The 25,464-nt window shown below is 47.1% G+C and overlaps 2 protein-coding genes across 2 annotated transcripts in view; one reads left to right on the top strand and one right to left on the bottom strand.

Annotated features, from left to right (window-relative positions):
• Nucleotides 1-25,464, bottom strand: part of SNX9 (sorting nexin 9) — a 98,353-nt gene that overhangs the window by 53,705 nt on the left and 19,184 nt on the right. Inside the window, exons 2-3 of the mRNA XM_058661649.1 lie at nt 4,315-4,401; nt 716-790 (exon numbers count right to left, since the gene is read on the bottom strand). Of these exons, the coding sequence (XP_058517632.1) occupies nt 716-790; nt 4,315-4,401 (162 nt within the window). The remainder of the gene's footprint in view (nt 1-715; nt 791-4,314; nt 4,402-25,464) is intronic.
• LOC101528824 (adenylate kinase 4, mitochondrial-like) lies at nt 7,733-8,911 on the top strand. The gene has a single exon (XM_036494177.2). It carries the CDS (start codon nt 7,812-7,814, stop codon nt 8,478-8,480), a length of 669 nt encoding a protein of 222 aa, XP_036350070.2. The 5' UTR covers nt 7,733-7,811; the 3' UTR covers nt 8,481-8,911.

Consider the following 25,464-nt stretch of genomic DNA (forward strand, 5'->3'; position numbering starts at 1 on the left):
CAGTCTGAGTAGGCCACAGTCAGCAGGGGGCGCCAGTTGATTCAGAAGAGGCCCTTGTCCCCTTGCAGGTGTGCGCTGGGCACAAAGTGCTGCTGTGGGGACTGTCACACCTTCCTGGGCACCTGAAACCAGGGGATCCCCACAGCAGTTTACTCCCAGGATGTAAACGATGGCCCAAAACCTTGGGACCTTGCACCCACGTGGGAGAAATGTGGAAGAAGCTCCTGGCTCCTGGTTCTGATGAGCTCAGCTCTGGTCGTTGCTTGCCACCTGAGGAGTGAACCAGCAGATAGAAGATCTTTCTCTGTCTCTCCTCTCTGTTAATCTGCCTTTCCAATAAAAAACAAATCTTAAAAAGACAAACAACAAAAAACTTGAACTTTGTAAACTGATTCTAAAACAATGTTGTAGGCAGGAGCTTAACGTAACAATGACAAAAGGAAAACAGCGACATTTACTCAGAATAATTAGAAGCTCCTATCCTCAGAAAGAACTTCTCTAAATACATTTATGCACTCTTTGGAGCTTCATTATACAGCAATACATTGTTCTAGTTCTATATCAACATATTTTCCATATTTAAGTAATAAGTATATATTACTTTCTCAAGAGAAATCTTTTTTTAAAAAAACATGCTATCTTCTGACCTTCTGAGTTGATGCTTATACGAAGATGCTTGCCTAGGTTGGCTTCAATAGATGATGCCAGCTCTTACCTCAACGTAGTCTGTGGGAACGAGCCCTCGTTCTCCTTTGCTGTTCCTTCCTTCCAACCATCCGCCACCAACATCCTGAGAAATTGCAAAGAAAAGGAGAGACAAGGATGAAAGCCCAAACTGCAAAAACGTTGCTTTGGGAATTGCCGTCTTGCAGTTCTTTCCTACTTGCCAGTGTGCTGCACACGGAGGGGTGTTCTGCCGGGCCTCACCTGCAGGGCTCTGCCCGCTGTGCCCCAGGGGCAAGGAAGCTGTGGTGTTAAGGGCCCAACTCAGGGCTTTGCACAGGGCAGCTGACTCTTGGAACCCCAGGTCATGCCAGGGACAAGGCCCCCATTTTTAACCACCAGGCACAAGAGTGGGGACATCTTGGCCCATGCGCACCAGGGGAGGCTGACCCTTGGAGCTCCTGTGAATGCCTGAGCAGGACTAATTCTTACTGGCTTAAAACTACTCAGAACTGGAATTGTCTATTATGATGGGAAAGCAAACCAATCTTTGGTTCCTAATTTCTTTTGGATAAATAGTATTAATAAAGTAAATGAAGTAGAACTCTATATCTCAAGATTCCCATTTTCCCACATATTATCCCATCAAAGTCCCATTCTTTCCCCTCAGAAAAGCCACGTCTGTAAACATAGCTCTAATCAGCAATTATTTAACTCGGGGGGAGGAGACTATCTGGTCCCAGGGCCAAGACACTGGCAGCACACATCAGAACAGCTGCTGTTAGTACCAGGCTCCTGACTCCGGCTTCTTGCTAATGCAGACAGAGGCAGCAGCAGTGGCAGCGTGAGTAACTGAGCTCCTCACTCCAGTGGGCGACGCGCCGGGTTCCCAGGTCCCAGCTTCTGGCTTCGGCCTGGCCCAGCCTTGGTCAATCAGGAAGCTGGGAGGTGAACCAGCACATGAAGAGTGCTTTCTCTCCCCTCTTCTCTCTCTCTCTCTCTCTCCCTGCAAAGCTAAACCTGACCTCAGTAATTCTTCCAAAGAAGAACAGGACTCACTGCCGCACATTCACAGTGCTCGAGGGTGCAAAGGCCACACAGCCCAGGGATTCTTTCAAGCACCAAGTCCTCTGGGCCGACGCCCAGGCCTCTTTGATCTCATCTGCTGTCACTGCCCAAAGTCATGTCCTAGGCTCCGGTCACCGCAACTTACACTCGGGAGCAATGCACGTGTCATGTGCTCACAACAACATCACCCAAGAAACCTAAGGAAAACCTCCCAACCATGTGCCATCTGTAGCCTGGCCCATGGTTGCACCTGATGCTCAACTTCATTGGCCTGTTTCCCGTGGGCACAGGCAGAACCTGTACTCCGGGGTGCCTTGCTTACACGTCATGCTCTCTGCTTATGAGGGCAAAGTGTCACATGTGGCTGCGACTCCTCGCTCTAGGACTGTGCAGCGGGACAAGCACCAGGCAAACTGCTCTTCTCCCTGAGTCTTGCGACCCTGGCTTGTAAAACAACCCCTCCCCTGCGGTATGTACCTGAAACCTGACAAAATGATTTAAAAAACAAATACATGTGCCTAATTTATACTAAACACTATATATATAGTGTGCAGTGCACTTTGGGTTGGAAAAAAAAAAGAATTAAGATGTATTTTGTTTTTCCGCCCCAAGGCAACCCAAGTGGGAGGTAGGTACAAACACAATGACAACAGCATGCCGTGGTCCCAGCCACAGGCCCGCCCAGAACCCAGGGCTCTGCTCTCTGTAGAGAATATCTGTTACAGCATTCCTGCAGAGGTTGGGGCTGGAAGAACTGGAAAAGGCATGGCAGGGGGGCAGGGGGGTAGGGAGGTCGGGGGGCAGGGCCACCCTGAGCAGGAAAGCAGAGTCATGAGAAGGAGGGTGTGTAGTGCATGCACACACACGAGAGAGGGAGAAGGAACGTGTGCCTGTGTGCAGGTGCGACAGAGGACTGCACTCTGATGGCAGCAGCCCACAGACCTGGAACAAGGACAGGGATGGCCAGAGTGCACTTCAGGAGCCAGGTCAGCCCGTGGGAAGGGGAAAGCTGAACTCGGGCTGCTGACAGGTTCAGAGGAGCAGCTAGACGTGAGAGAGACTGGAGAGTAAAGTGATGGCTCTAAGTGATTTCAGGTAGAGGTCTTAGCAGACACGACTGAGGGGCCGGGTGCAGCATCTGGCTGCAAACAGACTTCACGGCCAGGACTGGAGTGCGGGGGCGAGGAACTCCCTCTTGGACACAGCAAGAGCAAGCACTGGTGGAAAAGTGAGCAAATGTGCATCGGACACAGTGCAATCCAACCTTCGGGCTGAGCAAGCCCGCCCAGCTGCAGCTACACATCAGCATACAGGTGGCAGGGGAGAAAGCTGAGCACACAGCAGAGCGAAAATGAGCTTACAAGCAGACAGACAGAAAGACGTGGGCACAAGCATTCTGCAAGCAGAAAGAACAAGAGACCGCAAAAGACTACTAGAGAGCAAGCGGGGCTCCACGGCGTCAGGCCCCCGTGCTGCAAGCCACCGTCAGGAAAACAGGCGTGCAGACCTTGCTGAAAACCGAGAACACCGGACAAGGGCAAAGCTTTCTATTTCTGTATCTCAAGGCACCCAGCCCAGTGCATCATATGCACAGGAGTGACAGTAACGGGGTAGAGGACAGAGGAGGCTCCAGGCCTGTGGAGAAGCCCAGCACGGAGCCCGGCGCGGAGCCTGGCAAGGAGCCTGCGCACAGGCCATCAACTCTTCCAAGACTCTTGTGTGCATGGATTTCCAAAATTATTGTACTCAAATAAGCCCATCTTTCAGTTTTTCATGAACTTCTGGAGCCTAGTACTTCAAAGACCTTACACTAAAGTTACATATTAAAAAGAACATGAAATTATTTTGAGACAGCTATCACCTAGAGGCAACAGCAAAAACTGGAACAGGATCTTGAACAAACATAATTGAGCTTTCTGTCAACAAAGATCATTAAAAATTCAGTGGCTTACAGAGATTTTATTTTATGGGAGTGAACAGCCACACCTACCAAGGAAGGAAGCAGAGCACACGGATGCTCAGATAGCAGATACATGCTGCAACACGAGTGTGTGTGGACACATGTGCACTCCGAAGATAGGTACACATACAAGCATATGCACACAATTGTGGTTTGCAAAGATGAAGAAAAGCCAGACTTACACAGAGTCATTTCTGACCTGCTAGCTCTTCATTCAGCAATAATAACTCCATGGGGAGCTAAGCCAATCTAGCCTTCGCACATACAGCTTACTGGTAACCTAATCTGACTTAAGGATAAAGCTTAGCGAAACAATGCTAGTGATCCCGGCTAAGACAGGAAGGTCAGCAGTGTCCCTCATGTATTCTAGACACACAGCGTTAGCATAGCAGGAGAAACCAAGTCCCAGAACAACTACAGGGTGTCTGACAGGAACTAGAAACAGGGGAGAAGATGTAAAATAAGAAGACAGGGTATGCTCTGTATGTATTTTGCAATCTTTGGGGAGTTTGATTTTACTGTTGGTATCTATAAGTCTGATTGATCAACTTACTCAAACCAAACAAACCAAGTGATTTTAAAGCTCAGCCTGTGAGCCAGGGCTGGACAGCACACTCTCTTACCGGGTTTGTAATCGTGATGATCTCTCCTTCACTCACTGACAGCTCGTTATTTCCAGGTTCAGCAGCAAAATCGTACAAAACCCGAGCCTGTTGAGTGGGGAGGGAAGAAGTGACAATTGTAAATCCAACGGTAAGAAATGTAAACCATGCTTACAGTCGACTTGGCGGACACGTTGGCTTGGCCACGCAGGGGCTGTGGCTGTTCCGCAAGACAGGAAGAGGCACTGCCGAACCACTTCATTACCTGTCGGGGGGAACCAGTGCACCAATGGACAGTGCCACAAATGCTGCCTCCAAACCCGCCCACTTCACCGAGGAGAAATGGTGCCCTTTCCTTCAGGGGCTAACAAAGCAGAGGCGTTCGCACACTCTGGGAAGCTGTATCTTAGCCATTTTAACTCAGAAATTTAGGATTCGGGGAGCAAGATGCATGTACACTGTTTCACCACGGCACAGCTTCCACAGTGCTGTGCGTGCCAGCCAGTTGGGACCCTGCCCGCTTCTGGTGTACCACGTGACCCTTCTCTACACTGGCTCTCCCACTGTGCAGAGGTGACCCTGTGGGACCTGCCCAGTCTTGGACTGTGCAGATTAAATGGGAGCCAAGACAAAACAGGCCTCTTTCTTAATCAGGGTGGACTTCTTCAGGACTCATTACAGTGAGGAGAAATCATTATGGCCACTGCTGTAAACATGTATACAAGTACTGTACATAAATGCTCATATTAAAATGTAATTTAAATCTGTTCCAAATACTCAGTAATGGCTTTTCATGGACTGTCTTGCAGAAGTCCACCCTATACATTAGGGTCAGCTGTGCTGGGAACCAAGCTCAGTTTTGAAAGTGACCGTTTCCTAAAAGGAACATTCTAGTTAACCTTCAGGGCTGGTCACACCAACCCCGCAGTGTGCCAGCCATCTGTGTGGCCCTCCTGTTGGCCACGGCCCCTCCTCCACATGTGCTTAGTGCTGCCCCAAATTCGTTTAACAAGAATTAAGAAGTTACGTCTACAGGTAAAACTGAAAAAATAACTCTTGAAATAAAAAATGCTGCAGTAGCCTAATGAATAAATAGAGGGTGAAACAGGTACTTTGAAGCATTCTTCACAAAACACAGATTGAATTTAAGACATTCAATGGAAACTATTTCTAATTTTCCTCATGCTTGAAATTTTTTTTTTTAAGATTTTATTTATTTTTATTACAAAGTCAGATATACAGAGAGGAGGAGAGACAGAGAGGAAGATCTTCCGTCCGATGATTCACTTTCCAAGTGAGCCCAACGGCCAGTGCTGCACCGATCTGAAGCCGGGAACCAGGAACCTCTTCTGGGTCTCCCACGTGGGTGCAGAGTCCCAATGCATTGGGCCGTCTTTGACTGCTTTCCCAGGCCACAAGCAGGGAGCTGGATGGGAAGTGGAGCTGCTGGGATTAGAACCAGCGCCCATATGGGATCCCGGCGCGAGGACTTTAGCCGCTAGGCCACGCCGCCGGGCCCTTGAAATGTTTTCTTAATAAAACGATGACACAAAGGGTGCTTCTGCATCTGTAATCCAGGCGCGTCCCATGAGAGGTGGGGAGAGAGCCGTCGGCATCCTGCCCGGCCTCAGCCCCTCACGGGACAAGAAAGCCACAGCAAAGCAGACTGCCTGGTCCTGCCCTGGAGGAGCAGGCTGTTTAAAGCAGACTGCCTGGTCCTGTCCTGGAGGAGCAGGCTGTTTAAAGCAAACTTCCTAGGTCAGTGCCTCAGCAAGAAGCCGCTTTGGGGAGAAGGGGAGAGCAGCAAGCTGTCTAGTTCCTTTTCCTTAAGATTATCTTTTTCTCCAATTAGTTCCCACACACAAAAAGCTAAGCCTCTTGCTTACTAAGCTTACAATCTGGTGAAACAAGTGAGACAGAAATGCAAATTCCTAATGACACGTAAATGTCAGTGAGCATACATGTGCTGCTGCTTGAATGCTTTTGTTCCTTCTGACTCAGGTGAAAACCTGACCCCAAAGCAACAGTGAGGAGGTGGGCCCCGGTGGGAAGGGAGGTGGGCCCCGGTGGGGAGGGAGCGGAGGACGGCTGCTGATGGAAACCGGCTCTGGCAAGCAGGTGCTCTCTGCTCCCTGGGCTCTGTGAGGACCATGCCTCCTTCATGGGAGACACCCTCTGGGGCAGACAGAGCAGATCCGGCCCACGGGACTTCCCGGCCCCAGACTTGACCGAGAGCGAATTTCTGTGTCGTCATAAACCACCAGTCTCAAAGCAGCACAAAGACTGAGACACGGAAAAAGGTTTACAAAGTAGGTTTATGTAAAATGGTGCACCAAGACTTTCTAAAAGAGACCAGAGATGCTTCAGAAGTCAGAACAACTCGGGGGGGAGCAAGCAGACGTCCACACAGGCACTGTCAGTAAAGAAAAGGACCCTCGGGTGGACTGGGAACTCTGGGCGCCGCCCATCAGCACCTCTGCCTGACCCCACATGGGCTTTCAGCTCCCTCCTGGGCATCACTGACAGCCTCCAGACAGCTGAAGATGCTGCCCTAACCCCAACTGCCACTCAGTCCATTTCTTCCATGCCTTTTAAAGCAATGATCTGTTTTTCTATACTGACTTTTCCAACCTACGGTAGCTGTATTTTTAAAAGAAATGCTTCCTCAGGTACCTTAAAGAGCCAATTTTCCACAAGTTTCCTGGTTAGAAGGTGATATCAGAGGTCGTATTTTCATCACATGCTGTGAACCCCCATTAATTTCTTCTGTAACAAGTCCTGAAGTGTTACAAATAGCCCATCAATCAATAGCACATCAATCTCCCCGACCTGTTCCATTCACCACTAATCTACTTGCTAGTCAAACGACCGTCAGTGGTTTCAAAGCTTCAAGTGATGGGCTCAGCTGCTGGAACATGAGCAGCCACACACACCTCTCCTCCTTGCGACCTATCTCTGCGGGGAAGAGAGGAGTGAGCGCCTACCCTTTCTGACCTAGCGTGCAAGAATCTGCTCTTCTGCCCGACACTCTTCCCTGTCTCAAGGAACTCTGGGACCACAACCCACACAGGTACAGAGGAGCCCTCTCTTTGGGCTCTCGGGTCTGGTGCCAGAGGTTAGGGGTGAGGGCGTGCTCCTTGGGAATTTTGCCAACAGTGAGCCAGCTGTAAATTTTCAGCTTTAGATTCAATGAACTGCTGCCACCAAGAGTTTTCTGAGTTATGGGGCTGGCATTTTTGGGCAGCAGGTAGTTTTGAATCTGATGCCAAGATTATTCCTTATCATTTCCTGTTAGGAATCACTAGAGAACTGGATAAGTTGCTTTATATATAATTTCACCTGTGTCATGTTATTAACACAGCAGGACCAAAGTCCACTGAGTTTCTTGAGTGCAAGCATCTTGAAGTGTCATGTTTAGCAATGTTGCTCTCGGCGGCCGGAGCGTTCCCTCTCGAGCAGACAGGGTCGAGCAACAAAGCTCGCGGATCTCCTGCCAGGGTCTGCTCCTCATCGAGGCAATGACTTCTAAACTCCTGCAAGCAGTCATCCTCGGGCCGCCCGGCTCGGGCAAAGGCACCGTGTGCCAGATGATCGCCCAGAACTTTGGCCTGCAGCACCTTTCCAGCTGCCACTTGCGGGAGAACATCAAGGCCAACAGGGAAGTTGGTGATATGGCCAAGAAACACCTAGAGAGAGGTATTTTGGTCCCAGATCAGGTCATCACACACCTGATGCTCTTGGAGCTGGTCAGCAGAAGTGGCCAGCACTGGCTTCTGGACAGTTTTCCGAGGACACTAGTACAGGCTGAAGCTTTAGACAAAATTTGTGACCTGGATCTAGTGACCACTTCGAACATTCCGTTTGAGACACTGAAAGATCGGCTCAGCCCTCGTTGGATTCACCCTCCCAGCAGAAGAGTGTATCATATGGACTTCAACCCGCCTCATGTGCATGGAATTGATGACATCACGGGAGAAGCATTAATCCAACAAGAGGAAGATCAGCCTGAAGCAGTTGCTGCCCGGCTAAGATGGTATAAGGACACTGTGAAGCCAGTCATTGAGCTATGCAAGAGCCGAGGAGTGCTCCACCAGTTTTCGAGGATGGAGACTAATAAAATATGGCCTTATGTTTACACACTTTTCTCAAACAAGATCACACCTATTAAATGCAGACAGGCATTCTGAGCTTGCTCAGTGGAAGAACCAGGAAGATGTGGTCATTCATTCAATTGTGTGTAGTATTGGTGCCGTGTCCAACTTAGTTAGCTGCGATAGCTTCCAGCATATTTTCTAGTTTACATGGTGAAGTGATAGGAAAATTGAGTAGAAAGAGCTCACAACGAGGCCCTCCTGCCTTTGAAGTGTCTCCTTCCACATGTGGCCAGCCCTTCCCAAGGAAGCAAGTATAGGCTGGTATTGAGGCGGTGAATAACCTGAGCTCCAGCTGACTTCTGACCATCTTGCTGCTGTAGCAGCCTCCTTTTACCCACAATGGCAGTATTTTCTGGTTTTTCCCATGCCTCATGGCTGCTGAATCACATATGTGATACGTCCCAGGCTTTGTCTCAGGTACTAGCAGATGTGTTGTCCTAATGACAATGGAATTGAAACTGTTGTTCTCAGTGGGAGATTGTCTGATTGTGTCGTTTTCCCGAGTCACAGTGATTCCTTCTTGGTATCCATGCTCCAATCTTTGCTTTTTGGAACTTTTGGATTAAAACGTTTTGACTTGTTAAAAAACAAAAACAAAAACAAAAACAAAAAAACAAAACAAAAAAAAACAAATGTTGCCCTCAGGGCCCAGCATGATAGCATAGTGGTTAAAGTCCTCACCTTGCACACACCTGGATCCTATATGGGCTCTGGTTCTAATCCCAAAGGCCCTACTTCCCATCCAGCTCCCTGCCTGTGGCCTGGGAAAGCAGTCGAGGATGGTCCAAAGCCTTTGGACCCTGCACCCACGTGGGAGACCCAGAGGAGCTCCAGGCTCCTGGCTCCAGATTGGCTCAGCTCCAGCCCTTGCGGTCACTTGGGGAGTGAAACATCGGATGGAAGAGCTTCCTCTCTGTCTCTCCTCCTCTCTGTATATCTGACTTTCCAATAAAAATAAATAAATCTTAAAAAAAAATGTTGCTCTCAGAGTTCCCAAGGAAGGAAATCAGGGCTGTTGCCCCAACAGTCACGAGCATTTTTCTTTAATAATTGATTCAAGAATATAGTGAAGATGATTGAGTTAAGGGTTTAATGGTGGTTGTGTGGAATCTTTTCCCAACAGAACAAATTTCTTTAAGCAACTGGTAGCAGTCACTGAGAATGGCTGAAGATAGTTTATTCATGAAAATTTTGTATATGAAAAAATATATCAGTGAGTTGATACAGCCTTTAAATTTTAAAGCGATTTATTTATTTGCAAGGCAGAGTTAGAGAGAGCGAGCAGGGGGAGAGAGATTCCCTGAGGGTGGAGGATTCCTTCTCTCTCAGTCTCTCTCCCCACCCACCTCAACTCTGCCTTGCAAATAAATTAAACCTTTGAAAAATAACTTAATTACAAGCTGGTTTTCATACCAGCGTGTGGTAGGCTACCACCTGGGCTGCCCACACGCCTTACCAGAGTGGACAGAGATGATGGCTGTATGTGGGTCTGAGCGCTGCCTTTGCTCACGCAACCCTGGAGCATGGCAGTGATGGCTCAAGGGCGTGGGCCCTGCCACTCTGTGGGAGACGTGGAAGGAGGCCCGGCCAGCCTCAGCTGCTGTGGCCACGAGAGGAGTGAGCCAGCAGATGGGACGTCACTCTCTAACACCCCTCCCTCTGTGACTCTCACCTCAATAAATGCACCTTTAGTGACATGAGTAGTGTAGCCAGCTGAAAGAATCTTGCTCTTCAGAAAAATATAAATACATAAAAAAACACTCACTTTATACAAAAGAGAAAATTAATTTGGTAGATTCTGCCAGACTTCTCTCCACTAGTAACTGTAGTATTTAAACATACTGGCAATGTATATGCAAATAACAGTTCCCCATAGCATCACAAACAAAATAAACCTCCTGACTTTACGATCTCTGCCAGACATCTGTGCTTGTATGATCATTCAAGTGCAGCCTGATGCTGCCACTCCCTCCAATTACGAACCAGGACTTGGGCCAGTATTGTGGTGTGTATGTTAAGCCACACCTACAATGCTGGAAACCCGCGTGGCTGCCAATTGTATCCCAGGTGCTTCACTTCCAATCTAGTTCCCTGCTAATGTACCTGGGAAAGAAGTGCTTAGGTCAACAGAGCAAAAGCCAATGTGATAAAAATGATGGCACAAAAAACATGCACCCTGGGACATCTTTTCTAAGATGTATTTATTATTTTTATTGGAAAGGCAGATACACAGAGAGGAGGAGATATAGAGACAAAGATCTTCCATCCGCTGGCACTCCGCAAGTGGCTGGAGCTGGCACTCAGCTAGCGCTGAGCTGAGTCTCCCACACGGGTGGTGCAGGGTCCAAAGGCTTTGGGCCGTCCTCAAATGCTTTTCCAAGCCATAAGCAGGGAGCTGGATGGGAAATGGAACGGCCGGGACATGAACTGGCGCCCATATGGGATCCTGGCCCGTCCAAGGTGAGAACTTTAGCTACCAGGCTACCACACGAGGCCCGACACATCCTCTCGTTACCAGCATCTGTTCTGCTGCTGCTGCACCAGCCTTTGTTATGGGGTGCAGCCAGTGATAGCCAGCACCCATTGACAGTGGGCAAATGAAATGTGGCTGTGTCCCCCAATCTCTGTCCTGAAGGTGGGTCCTAACAGCAATGGAATGTTAATTCCATCCTCAACCACTTCCCCCACATCCTAAATGAGCCAGGATATTGGAAGTCCAATTAGTCTAGGGTTTTTAGCTACAAGCCCAGTTCCTGTTTCTGCCCATCCTAACGAGCGCTAATCAACTCTTTAGCCCACAACACTTAGGTATTCACTCCTGCCCACCTGTGACTCACCTATCAACTGAGAGGGGACGGCATTGTGTTGTGTGTAACCACTCCCCTCACAAGCCCCTTTAAAAAGGCCCGTGAAGCAGGGGCTCGCTCTCTTTCTGGTCAGGTGCTTCTGTTACTCTGGCACCTTGACTCTTGGCTGACCCAGGACAGGTAATCCCCTGAGCATGGTCCCTGTGTGCTGCTTAGATGGGACAATGGTTAGAATGATGTTGTTTCTGGTCTGTGTACTATCTGGAGTTCCAGGAGGGGTGAGGCCTAGCAGTAGGAGAATGTGGGCAGAGAAGCCAGGGAAAGGTGAATGCAGCTTTGGAAGTGTGTCCAGGTTCTTTGTGAGTGTGTCCAGGTTATTTGTTGCATGTCTCTTAGGATAACATATATTGTTGGGGAAGCTGGGACATAGGTTTTCAGCTTAATGGATGGACTATAAGGATGATGACCATTTGTTTTGGGATTGTGATTGGTTGGATTATGATTGGGTGGATTGCTGTATGGACTTGTGATTTGCTACTGTGCTCTACTGCTGTATGGACTTGTGATTTACTACTGTGCTCTATTATCACCAAGCTTGGTTAATAAAGACTCCTTAATAAGCCTTAGACATGTCTGGTGTGATCTCGCTCGCACCCTGCAACACCTTGCTACACAAGGTGAGACCTCAACGTGGGTGTGAGGTCACCCGAGACCATCTAGCTAAGCTGGGCTCTCCAGAGCACCAGAACCACCTGCAGTCAGCCCACACAAGTGCCAAGAAGTATCTGTTGGTTTAAATGATTAAAACTCACTCATACAAAGAAGCCCCATGAGCTTAGGCTGGGAAGATGCAACATCATCCAGCCAGCCCTCCCAACTCAACAGGACAAATGGATCCTATGCTCATCTGGAGAAACACATGCTTCGAAACAAAACAGCGCATGGAACGACTAGTAGAGTTGACAACCAGTTCTGAAGACAAAGATAATCAAGTAATACATTTAGGAAATGGTTGTATTTATCTGAAAGGCAGAGTTACAGAGAGATAAGTTCCACAGGCTGACTCACTCTCCAGACAGTTGCAATGGCTGGAGCTCAGAGGCCTTGAACTCCATCCTGATCTCCCGGGTGGGTAACAGGAGCCCACAGGGCCATCTTCCGCTGCTTCCCTCCCACATGAACAGGAAGCTGGGCAGGAAATGGAGCAGTCAAGCAGTGAACCAGTGCCCACAGGCGACGGTGGTGTCAGCTTAACCTGCTGCACAACAATGCTGCTCCCAAATGCTACTGCCTTTGTAACTATTTACAAAAAAATTAAGTTAGGGGCCCGGTATGGTGGCCTAGTGGCTAAAGTCCTCGCCTTGAATGTGCCGGGATCCCCTGGCAGCTCTATTTTCCATCCAGCTCCCTGCTTGTGGCCTGGGAAAGCAGTCAAGGATGGCCCAAAAATTTGGGACCCTGCACCCGTGTGGGAGACCTGGAGGAAGTTCCTGGCTCCTGGCTCCGGATTGGCTGTTTGGTCACTTTGGGAGTGAATCATTGGACAGAAGATCTTCCTCTCTGTATATCCAACTTTGTAATAAAAATAAATAAATGTTTAAAAAAAATAAAATTAGATTTCTACCTTAATATTAAGATGAATTACAAGATGGGTCAAAGATTTACATAAACAACAGTTTATTCCAGATACCAGGGTGGAGAAACAAAATAAAACCTAGTGGCGAACGGCGGCCTCGCCTTGAATGTGCCAAGATCCCATATGGGCGCCAATTCTAAACCCAGTGGTCCAATTTCCCATTCAGCTTCCTGCTTCTGGATTGGGAAAGCAGTTGAGGACGGCCCAAAGCCTTGGGACCCTGCACCTGTATGGGAGACCGGAAGAGACTCCAGGCTCCTGGCTTAGAACTGGCTCAGCTCCAGCCGTTGTGGCCATTTGGGGAATGAATCAAGATCTTACTCTGTTTCTCCTCCTCTTTGTATATCTGCCTTTGCGATGAAAATAAAATAATATCTTCTGACTGCGTTATTCAAGACACTAAGGTTAGCCACAGGGCCGTGCCTTCACTGCCCCTACAAGGGACAGCATCATACAGGTTATGCCTGCAATGTCGAAGCAGTTAGGCTAGTTTACAATCTACAAGTGCCTAACACAAAGCTCATTAGTCATCTCAGCGAAGAGGGAACCAACTCATTTTTAAAGGGGTAAATGAGGGTGAGAAAAAGCCAGAATGTATTCTGCCTCTCTCCCTGAAAGCAGCAACATGAAGTACTCATTTTTAAGTCCACATTTCATGCTTTTGAGTAGAGTGTATCCAAAGCCAACCCAGAACAGCCTGCCCTCCGATGCCAGTTAGGAAACACACTGGGGAAGAGGGGCTGACTCACACCGACTCCAGAGACCCCAGCACCAGTTCACCAGAATACTAAACTATGCCATTAAGATGCAGTAAAAAAAATTCACATTTTTCTCTGACGAAATAAGCTCAAAGAAAAGGGTGGCAAGGGGGACATGGAAAGTAGGGGAACCTACAAATTAAGATGCAGAATACCAGTGGCTGGAAAGGCACCCTGCCTCATGCCATCCCCTACAGTGACTATGGGGGGACCTGGCCTGCACGGGCCAGCTGGGAACTAGTGCCCCCTGCCACGGCAGCTCCGTGCGTTTGCACCTGTCCTGAGTGCTTCACCAGCTCTGCAATGAATCCAAGTGTGAAGCAGAAACAAGAAGGACTCCAACAGAATGTGAGAATGCTCTCAAAGCCAGCTCATCTCTTGTGACCAAAGACTTATCAAATACCGAGATGACCAGTTAACATTTAAGACTCCTAGCCCTGGAGTTTTACCGTCCCAGAACAAAGCAAAAACAGATTCCTAACAGTCACTCAAGCAGCATTTGATCTTATGGTTAAGGAAAACGCATTTGGGGCTAGCACCATGGCACAGTGTGTTAAGCTTCCACCTGTGGTGCCAGCATCCTATATGGCCAGCGGTACAGTCCCAGCTGCTCCAGTTCTTATCCAGCTCCCTGCAAAAGATGCAGCAAGAGATGGCCCCCAATCCTTGGGCACCTGTACCCACGTGGGAAACTGGGAAGAAGCATTTGGCTACAGATTGGTAAGGCTTGGGCTATTTCAGCCATCTGTGGAGTGAATCAGAAGATGGGCGATTTCTTTCTGCATAAACTCTACCTTTAAAATAGAAAAAACAAAACAAAACACGTGGTCAATGCCGGAAAGAAGTGACAGAAAAACAGAGGAAGCTCTCTATGAAGCACTTCAGGAAAACGAGAATCTTCCTGAAGACACTTAACAAAAGGACAGTGAAATCGCTGGCTTGAAAAAGAACAAAGCACTGGCAGCAGCAGCGTAACCCACCCAGTTAAGGCACAGGTAACAGGAACTGGCTGCTGAAGAGGAAGCAGGGAAGGATGCCGAAGAAACAAGCACCTGCCTCCGCCTGACCCAGGAGTGTGGCCAAAGTCCACCTCTACCACCGCGCCTCAAAGCAGGGAAACGATACCCTGCAAGCCAACTGTGAGGTTCGAATCTGCGACCTTATTGCATGAAAATACAAACACAGCTTATTTTTAATGTGTGCTGTGTAAACAGCATTTTCTCAGTTGTTAGACAAGACTGTGTATAAGGTAAATAAACTTAAGACTTACTTAAATCTCCAAAGAAAGACCAAGCACAATCAATCACTGTATCACTGTGATACCTAAAAACCATTATTTTTAAGTAAACTCCTTAAGCAATCAAGTTCCAGAATCTTTTCTGCAGGATTTTTGGATTCTGAACCTGAAGCACCCTGTAACAGCTGGGCTGGGGAGCTGCCCTGTTGGGCTAGATGGCAGTATCCACTCCCGAGTGTTGGAGCACGGGTGGGCACAGCCAGCTGGGCACAGCACCCACCAGAATGCGAGAGAACCGGATCTGGGAGCAGACTCTGTAAGGAAATCGTGGGCTCGCTTCTGTGGGACTAGAGCATACGATATTGTGGTTAGATTTAAGACGCCCCATACTCAGAGATACACACTAAAATGAATGAAGTGATAAAATATTTGTCATTTCTTCAAAAATAACAGGGGGAGGAGACCCTGGTGAGTCCCACGCAACAGGGCAGCTAGGCACTGGCGGCTGCTAAGGCACGTGCTGGCTACATAATCTTTCATCACACTGCTAAGCCTGGGTTTTTATGATTCGTTTATTTGAAAGCAGAGTTGCAAAAAGAAAAGAGAGATAAAGAGAGAGACAAAGGGAGAGAGAGGCAGGTGTCTTCCATCTGCTGGTTCATCCCCCAAATGGCCTTAACAACCCGGTCGGGCCAGGCCAAAGGCCGAGGCCCAGAACTCCTGTTGAGTTTTCCATGTGGCAGCAGGGGCCCCAATACTTGCATCCATCTTCCACTGTTTTCACAGGCATATGAGCAGCTTAAGCAAACCCCTAGACAGCTCCACTTGCCAGGCAGTCTCCATGGTTAAAAAAAAAAAAAAACTTTAAGGAAATGGTGAAAACTACCAGAGAAAATCTTTGGACAGTTTTGTGTTTTTTTTTTAATATTCTTGCAGTGGAGGAGGACTTGAAAGAATAAACAAGCCAAAGTCTTTAGGAGGCAGAAATGTCTTCTTTACCCAAAATAAAACACACACGCATTGCACAGCCAAAGCCAACATGAGGCTCTTAAAATAACTGGGAAGAACTGTTTGCAATTCATAATGCAGAATGAAAGTGGCTGTACCTGCCGTGTCTGAAAGGAGACCTCCAAACCTGCAATAAAAGGGCTCTTGGAACTGTAAAACTACGGAACAGTGTCGTGGCACAGAGGGCTAAGGAGCTGTGTGGGACGCCCACATCCCTATCTGAGTGCTGGGTCCAGTCCCAGCTACTGCTTATGCAACTGTGAGGTACCAGGTGATGGTCCAAGCACTTTAGCCCCTACCTGCCACGTGGGAGACCCAGCCCCAGCTGTTACGGCATTTGGGAAATCACCCAGCAGATGGTGCTGGTGGGTGGGTGGGTGTGTCTTCCTCCCTGCACCATTCCCCTTGTTTGTGACTCTGCCTTTCAAATAAATGAGTAAACAATCTTTAAAAACATGTAAAACCTTGGGCCTGGTGTAATAGCGTGGCAGTTAGGGTTCTCGCCTTGAATGTGCCGGGATCCCATATGGTTGCAGGTTCTAATCCCGGTGGCCCTGCTTCCCATCCAGTTCCCTACTTGTGGACTGGGGGAGCAGTCAAGGACAGCACAAAATCTTGGGTTCATGAGCCTCCATGGCAGACCCAGAAGAAGCTCCTGGATCCTGGCTTCAGATTGGCTCAGCTCCAGCCATTGTAGCCGCTTGAGGAGCGAACCATCAAACGAAAGATCTTCCTCTGTGTCTCTTCTCCTCTTTGTATATCTGCCTTTCCAATAGAAATAAATAAATCTGTTTTAAAAAACATGTAAAACTTCACTCATAAAAGAATCTAAAATTCACCTGAACCCTTAGGGCCCAAGGCTATAGGTGCTGAGTGATGGAATCCAGACATGCTACTCTTCACCTGAAATTCCACTGCCAGGCGTCTGCCCTGCAGACTCACACATGCAAATAAGGCTGTTCCCTGCAGCTCCCCGGTGGCAAGGACCAAACATCCTGAAGGGCAGGGACCCACTCCTCCGTAAAGCAGACTTATCCACACGGTGCCAGTCTCCAGAGGGTACTGACTAAACGGGAAAACAAAGCAAGGAACAACGGCCGCCAGTGGCGTAAAACGAGGCAGGGCCCAGCAGCACCTGCGCCTGCGAGGACACACAAGGAACGCTTCCGCTGGCTCGGGGCAGGAATGGGCAGCCAGGGGCCGTGCAAGGGAACCGCCACTCCGTGCTCTCTGCTCTTCCTGGTGTTTTTGCTTGCTTTCACATGAACTTATCGTCCTGACCAAAAGAAAACACTAAATCAGCGTCTTTCATCTCCCCCTAAGATTCTCAGAATCCCGGTGAGAAAATCAAAATCCAGAAGAAAACACTGCCCTGGCTCTAAGAATAGTGCAAAGTTCCCAAAGCCCACCTCAGAAGTGATCGGGAATCGCTTCTGGGCCTTTTGGCTAAGATCAAATGTAGAAGTGATCAGGAGACAAAGACGTCTGCACTCAAGACTGCGTAACAAGTAAACCACTGTTCCCGTTGTGAGTTGGGTTTACAGTACCTAAACACAGAGCTAAATATACTTCTAAAATAGTAAGCCCCCATGCAAAGAAATTCATAAGTAAAGCTGTTGTTTCTGCCAGATAGCTGAAGTGTTAGTTATGAAAGAATTTTTTGATGTCCTAGACATGAGGCTTTTGCATGCACAACTGTGGCCAGGCAGAGCCCTGGGGACACCCTCCCACACTTCACTCCCTCAGCCTATCAGCACACAGACCTTCTGCAACTTACGTACAGCCCCAAGTTACTTCTCCACTATGCCAGATCCAGGACAAACCACAGCAAAATACGCTTAGCTGTGGCTACAAAAATAACTTTTCTCCTAGTCCCATACTAAAATAGTTATTGATGGTAAAATGATATGTTGGCGGGGCGCGTATGGCATACTGGGTAAGGCCGCCTCTCGAGATGTGGGAATCCTATATCGGTGCCTGTTCGAGTCCTGGCTGCCGTACTTCCGTTCACTCAGCTCCTTGCTAATGCCCTGGAAAAAGTGGAGATGGCCCAAGTGACTGGGCCTCTTCCACCTTTGGGGGAGATTCAGATGAGATTAAAGGCTTTGGCCTGGCCCATCTGAGTTGTGAACCAGTGAATGGAAGCTCTCACTCTAACTCCAACTTCCAAAATAAATAAATAAACCTTTAAAATAAAAAAGGTTAAAAATAAAACCTACATGTTCATTGTTGGGGGGAGAACTACTTGAGACTTAAAAACAAACAGTACCCAAATCCCAGATCCCAGGGAGAGCGGTAGGTTTCTCACAGTACTAGGTCCTGTTTTCTAGCCCACCTCCACCCGCACTGTGACAATGAGGTTCATCTGCCCCGCTCCCAGGGGCAAGAACTGATATACCCATTAGCGACCCAGAGATTATGATCTGGCACATGGACACACGCCACCATTTCAGCAGCCTAGAAAGTCTGGCCCAACTCCTTAACCTCTCAGTCTTGAATTCCTCAGGAATAAGATAAACAGCATGTGCCTTGTGACACAAGGGAGAAATGAAGTCATACAAGCCAGCTCAGGGAACAGACTGGCACAAAGGCCGGTAAAGCCTGCCTCTGCTGACCTTTGATTCCCTTAAACACTCCACGTACATTCTGCACACGCTGAAAACCACAGGACACAGCTATTTCCTCCTTCTCATCCACTGAAGTTCCCCAAGCAGCCTCAACTCCAAGCCGGCTCAGCCAGACTCTCCCTCACATCCCTGGCACTGCAGGCAGCAGGGACCACCAAGTCTGACCAGCCAGTCAGCACACGGCTGGGCTGGCTGGGAGGGCCCAGAGGGCAATCTCTCAGATCACCAAAGCCAAGGGTAGGGGCAGGTCCTGGCAAGTGACACTGTTATGGGCAGGCTTTCTGCCTTCCACACCATGCAGAATAACTGACAGTTAGGAAATGACTCTGGAGGTTCTGCAGATCTGGTCCCTCCTCCTGCCTCCTATCGTAGGTTAGGTTAACTACAGGAAAATTTGGGCTCTGGTAGTTCTCTTTCTGTCTCTTGCACATGGAAACTTTGTACTGTATGGCTCTCAATCTGATTGGAGGATGAGAGCTTAAAAACCCCTGACTTTAACCACTCAGCACAGTGGCTCCTGGAGTGTAACAGGAGCTGCTGTCACCAAGCTTGGGAAATAAAGACTCTTCCTAACATCCTACACTTGGGTTCAGTGTGATCTCTCTCACACTCCACAAACACAACTTATTATTCACATTCAAGAAATGCAATGGACTTGCCAGGGTGGGGGGAAAACAGCAGAAGACAGGATACAACCCAAACCACCTCTGCCACCACGCAGGAGAAAGAAGAAATCAAAACTATTTTATCCATAACTTTAAAACAAGACAACAATGTTTTCTTCAAATGTATCCGATTTTATCTGAAAGACAAAGAGCCAGCCCATCCACTAGCTCATTCACCAAACTTGAGCAACACCGGGAGCCTGAAGCGTCTCCGTGTGGGGTGGGGTGGTGAGGACACAAGCGCTCAGGCATAACCTGCTGCCTCTCGGGGAAGTCAGGACTTGAACCCAACACTAGAATATGGGATGTAGGTACCCCGAGTGGCACCACCTGCCCCAAAACAATTTTAAAGGTAAAGGATTTTTAATTTTTTTAAAGAAAGATAGGAGTATAGCATAATTGGAGAAAAATTCTTCCACTTACTGGTTTACTTAGCTGCCATCTTGATTCTTTAGCCATATTCTCAAAAAAAAAAAAAAAAAAAGGTGGCATCTTTATTGCACATATACAGATTTAAGAGCATAATACTTCCCTCCACGCTCCCACCTGCCCTCCTCCTCCATTCTGTCTTTCAAGTTTTATGACGACCGACTTGCAGCTTATCATATAATCACAAGCTTAAGTCTCTACTACACAAAAATTTAGCAAGTAGTAAATAGAAAAACTACCATTCTTCAACACTACAGACAAGGGCTAGAAACAAAAATCAGATCTAAAAATGACAATTTCACCCACGTACATTGCATTTTTTGGTATTCTGTATTAGTTAACATAAATTAGGGAAAACACAACATTTTCCCTTTTGCGGGTGATTGTCTTATTTCACTAAGCATAATGTTTTCCAGCTACATTCAATTTGTTGCAAAAGGCAGGACCTGACTTCTTTAATAGCTTTTAACAGTATTCCATAGTGCACATAAACATTTTCTTTAACCAGTAACTAGCTGATGGACTTTTGGGTTAATTCCGTATCTTAGCTATCGTGAATTGAGCTGTAATAAACATGGGGGTATGGTAATGCTTTCATATGCTGATTTCATTTTGGGTAAATGATAAAACTAGGGAAGTGGAGGATTTCTTTTCTTTTTTTTGTAGATTTGTTTATTTTTACTGGGAAAGCAGATCAGATTTACAGAGAAGGAGAGACAGAAAGGTCCTCCATTCATTGGTTCACTCTCCAAATGGCCACAAAGCTGCTGAGCTGATCCAAAGCCAGCAGCCAGGAGCTCCTCTGGGTTTCCCATGTGGGAGCAGGGTCCCAAGGCTTTGGGCTGTCCTGGATTGCCTTCCCAGGCCACAAGCAGGGAGGGGCTGGATGGGAGGCAGAGCAGCTAGCACACAAACCAGCTCCCCCAAGGGATCCCGGCGCCTGCACAGTGCAAATTTAGCCACTGAACCATTGCAGTTGGCCCACAGATGATTTCAGAAGTGCAGAGTCAAAATAAAAGTTGAATGTAAAGAGAACACACATTCCAGGCTCAGAGGGAAGGAGGCCATGGGTATCTCTGTGCCCATGGTTGGGCATGATCCAGTAATGTGAACCCCAACCCTAACACCAACTGAAAAATATCAGAATGTTGAAAACTTCATAAGGAGGTCAATTTCAAAATAAAACCAAAATCAGCTTCTTTATTCAGAACAAGTTTTTCAGAAAGTTGAAGGACTTTTCCCAACAGCAAGGGAAAACAAGGCAGAAAGTGTAGCGATCATGGAAAATGTGAAGAAAGGCTTATCAATCCAACCCAATGCGATGCTGCTAACGCAGGTGTCTGCTAACACAGAGGACTGACAATTCACTCCAAGGGGATTTCTCTTTAGCAACTATGAATGGACTTGCTCCAGATGTGTAGTGTTTACTTTTAACAGGGCACCCGAAGCACACTATGACCCGAGGAGTACAGAATGACAAAACGTTACTTTCAGCACTTAAAGGTCCCAAGTAATAATCAATGGCCAAGGACCATTTTTTAAACATTCAAACGTTTACAGCCAGCTCTTTAATACAAATTCAAGATAGTTTTCCAAAAAATTTTCTTTCCCCATGAGGCTGAGAACTCTGAGATTAAACTATCTGATGAAATAAACTCTTGCTTCCGTTATCTGTCCCTTTTCTCTGAGGCCATTAATACTGACAAGCACTGGTTAATCCTTTATTACATAAACACTCCTTTCTAAGTTATGTTTATTTTATAAAATTTAATAATTGCTTACATTTGCAGCTTTCACTTCAAATGTAGACATTCACACTGGCTCTTCTGGAAGACAGGGCTATGGCACAGCGAGGGAAGGGCAAAGCGCCATTTACGGGTACGACCCCGTGAGGCAGCATCTACTCTATTGAACGATGTGACAACCACAAAGGCACAAGTGTTTTTAGTTTGCTTGTTTTAAGATCGTATTTAATTGAAAGAGTTAAAGAAAGAGAGGGAAGAAAGGGAAATCGGTTGACTGACTGCCCAGAGTTGACAAAGGTCGGGCAGGGCCAGGGCTAAGCCAAGAGCCTCTTCCAGCTTTCCCAAGCACTTGGGTCACCTGCTGCTGCTTTCCTAGGCACAGAACAAGAAGCTGGATGGCAAGCAGTGCAGTGCTCATTCTGCATGCCATCACGGCAGGTGGCAGCTTTGCCCACTACAATACTGACCCCTTCCAAATAATTTTATACTGCATGCTATTTTCCTGAGTACTTCAACTATTCAATTTAGATAAAAAAACAACAAAAACAAAACACATTATCTCACTGAAGTTAGTGAAAATGGTCTTCACAAAAGAACCCGTAAAAATCTCTGCATCCTCTGTGCTTTAAACACTGAAATCTCCCCACACCTGTATTTCTCAAATACACAGGTGTTCGGAGGGCTCACCGTGCTGGGGGAGGCACAGAAGTGGTTCAACCACTGCGCTGCCTGCACTGCTGTTTGCAGATCTCGTGGGTAAACCAGGAACAGTAGGCAGACCCAAAGATGCCAAGAAAGCAATGTGTGCCCTAGAACCACAAGATCATTTTCCTGGAACTACCGGAAGCAGCTGAAAACCTTCTGGAGAGCAAAACCACAGAGACTGCAGTACAGATCGAATAAAAGGAACAGAGAAATCAGTACTGTAAGTGAATAAGTGAGGTCTTAAAATGCAATGATTTGAGCCAACCATGGTAGCCTTGTCTTGCCGTTAAAGTGCTTGTTTTGCACGCGCTGGTTCATGTCCCAGCTGCTCCACTTCCCACCCAGCTCCCTGCTTATGGCCTGAGAAAGCAGTAGAGGACAGCCCAGATCCTTGGGACCCTGCACCCACATGGGAGACCTGGAGGAGACTTTGGGCTCCTGACTTCAGAACTGCTCAGCTCCAGTTGTTGCAGCCACTTGAGGAGAGAACCAGCAGATGGAAAATCTTTCTGTCTCTCCGCCTCTCTGTATATCTGACTTTCCAATAAAAATACATGTATCTTTTTAAAAATGCAATGATTAAATTAATTAAAGTAATTGAAACCAAATAGTAAGAGTCACCCACAAAGTAACTGGTATTCAACTTGCCCTCTTGCAGTCACAGCTAAGAGACTGAATAACACCTATCAAATTGTTTTGAGACCCTGGGCAACAGCACTAAGTGTGAGCCCTGAGAGAAGGGTAGCAAGGCAAGGAGCCCGTGTTTTTGGAAAAGTTCATCTTACCTGTTCTATTCACAATTTTTTTCAAGTTTCATTTTACCTGAAAGAGTGACAGGGCCCAGCGTGATGGCTCAGTGACTAAATCTTCACCTTGCACACACTGGGATCCTTTGTGGGTGCTGGGTTGTGTCCCTTTGCTTCATCTCCCATCCAGTTCTCAGCCTGGGGAAGCAGTCGAGGACAGCTCACAGCCTCAGGACCCTGCACCTGCATGGAAGTCTAGGGGGAGGCTCCTGGCTTCTGGTTTCAGATCGTCTTAGCTCTGACCATTGTGGCCACTTGGGGAGTGAACCAGTAGATGGAAGATCTTCTCTCGCCTCTCTGTAAATCTGCCTTTCTAATAAAAATAGATAAATCTTAAAGAGAATGACAATGGTTGGTTCACTCCCCCAATTGCTGGCAATAGCCAGGCTGAGCCAGGAGCCCAGAGCACCAGCTGGGTGTCCCATGTCGACAGCATGGACCCAAGCAGCCCCTGGAGGCTGGTTTGGAAGTGGGGGAGGGACCTGAACGCAGTGGGTGAGCCAGGTATCCCTAGCAGTGGTTTAACCACTAAGCTCAATGCCAGCCCCTGGCATTTTAAATTTTGACTCAGCTGCTAGGAGAGGAATGCAAATGTTAGCGCCTTTTAAGAAAGGGATGGGGAACATCCGGCCCTGCCAAGAAAACCCGCAGGGCAGATTAACAATTCAATAAATCTGTAGCAGGCCTATTTTTAAGCTGATAATTTTCTATGGCTTGAAAATATTGTAATTATACATTCAACTGGCCCGTGGCAGAAAAAAGGCTTCTCATAATTAACAACATACAATGTCTAATGTCCACTTACAGACAGACCAGGAAATGACAGTGGTAATGAAAGCGTAAAACGCCTTAGAGTAGTTATGGAGGTCAGTGTTGTGGCAGTCAGGTAAGCCACTGCCTGGGCCTCTGGCATCCCACCTGAACCGTGAAGAGTCCCAGCTGCTCCACTTCTGATCCAGTTCCTTGCTAGTGCACCTGAGAAAGCAGCAGATGGTGGCCCTAACGTTTAGGTCCTGGCCACCAACACGGGAGACCAGGGTGGAGTTCATGGCTCCTGACTTCAGCCTGGCCCAGCCTTGGTGGCTATGGACATTTGGGAAGTGAACCAGCTGACAAAAAATTCTGTGTAACTCTGCTTTTCAAAGAAATAATATATTTTTAAGTTACTATGACTATGTCCATCATACGATCATAATAAAGAAAACCAGGTATTTATAAAAAAGAACCAAATGGAATTACTAGAGTTGTAAAATATAATCCATAAAAATGAAAAACCTTATTGCAAGGGTTTCACACAGCTAGAGCACCTGGAAGAAACCACCAGTGAACTCAGAGCAGCAGAAACTTAACAGAAAGCAAATGGAAGAAGGAATGAGCAGTCTCATGGCTTCCAACACACCAGCAAGATGAGCAGGGAGAGCAGGCAAGAAAAGATATGAAGAAACAATGACAAAAAATTTGCCAATTTGATGAAAATAGGTTACATCTCAAGCGGCAATTTAATCACAAGTACGACTGCCTACTCTAAGATTAATCTTTTTTTTCAATATTTATTTTACTTGTATGAAAGGTAGACAGAGAGAAAGAGAGACCCAGACAGAGATCTTCCACCTGCCGCTCATTCCCCAAATGGTTGCAATGGCCATGGCTGGGTCAGACCAAAGCCAGAAGCTTCTTCCGGGATTTTCACAAGAGTCAGGGGCCCAAGCACTTGGGCCATCTTCAGTGTCATAAGACCATCAGCAGGGAGCTGGATCAGAAGTAGAGCAACCAGAACATGACCTGGCATCTGTATGGGATACTGGCACCATGGGTGGTAGTGTGCCTTTCACACCGCAATGCCGGCCCCAAGATTAATCTTTTAATCTTGACTAACTCAGATGTTTGACTTTTTCCTCTTTATTGTGGGCATAAATTTTCTTTGGATAATTTAAAGAATTGTATTCACTTAGAAGATACTTATACCGAACTAAACAAAAGCCAAGATTCAGTTTTTCTTTTAAAAAAAAATTATTTTTATTGGAAAGGCAGATTTTACAGAGAACAGGAGAGATAGAAAGATCTTTCATCCACTGGTTTACTCTCCAAGTGGCTGCAACAGTCGGAACTGGGCCAATCCAAAGACAAGCACTTCCTTTGGGCCTCCGTGTGAGTGCAGAGTCCCAAGGCTCTGGGCCATCCGTCACTGCTTTCCTAGGCCACAGGTGAGCCATTGTGTCAGGCCCAAGATACAGCTGTTAAGCAAAGTTTAGAGTTTGTTCAATAGCAATTTACTGAGAATCTATAATACCAAATATGAGTCTCTTAGAAACAATTATTGCTTAGGAACAACAGGTTGCTTATCTGGTTTTTTTTAACAAGCTATAAAAGGAAATCATTTAATTTCTAAATAATATCATGGATTCATGATAAGAATAGTGAGACTGAATAACAGAAATTTAATGAAAATATTTACAACTGCTACTATATCATTGGACTCCGAAGCCTTACTTCCATCCCCTCTTTGCCAAAATTCTGCATGGCTGCATACTCTAGTCCAGCCTGGCGTGCAGCGGGGCAGTAAAGAAAGTAAAGGCTACAGAAACAAGGGCAAC

The sequence above is a fragment of the Ochotona princeps genome, chromosome 1 (assembly GCF_030435755.1).
Source record: "Ochotona princeps isolate mOchPri1 chromosome 1, mOchPri1.hap1, whole genome shotgun sequence".
In the NCBI taxonomy this organism is placed as follows: domain Eukaryota; kingdom Metazoa; phylum Chordata; class Mammalia; order Lagomorpha; family Ochotonidae; genus Ochotona; species Ochotona princeps.

What these genes read in the sequence shown, in the direction of transcription:
- LOC101528824 (XM_036494177.2), top strand. Translation starts at nt 7,812, where the DNA reads ATGACTTCTAAACTCCTGCAAGCAGTCATCCTCGGGCCGCCCGGCTCG.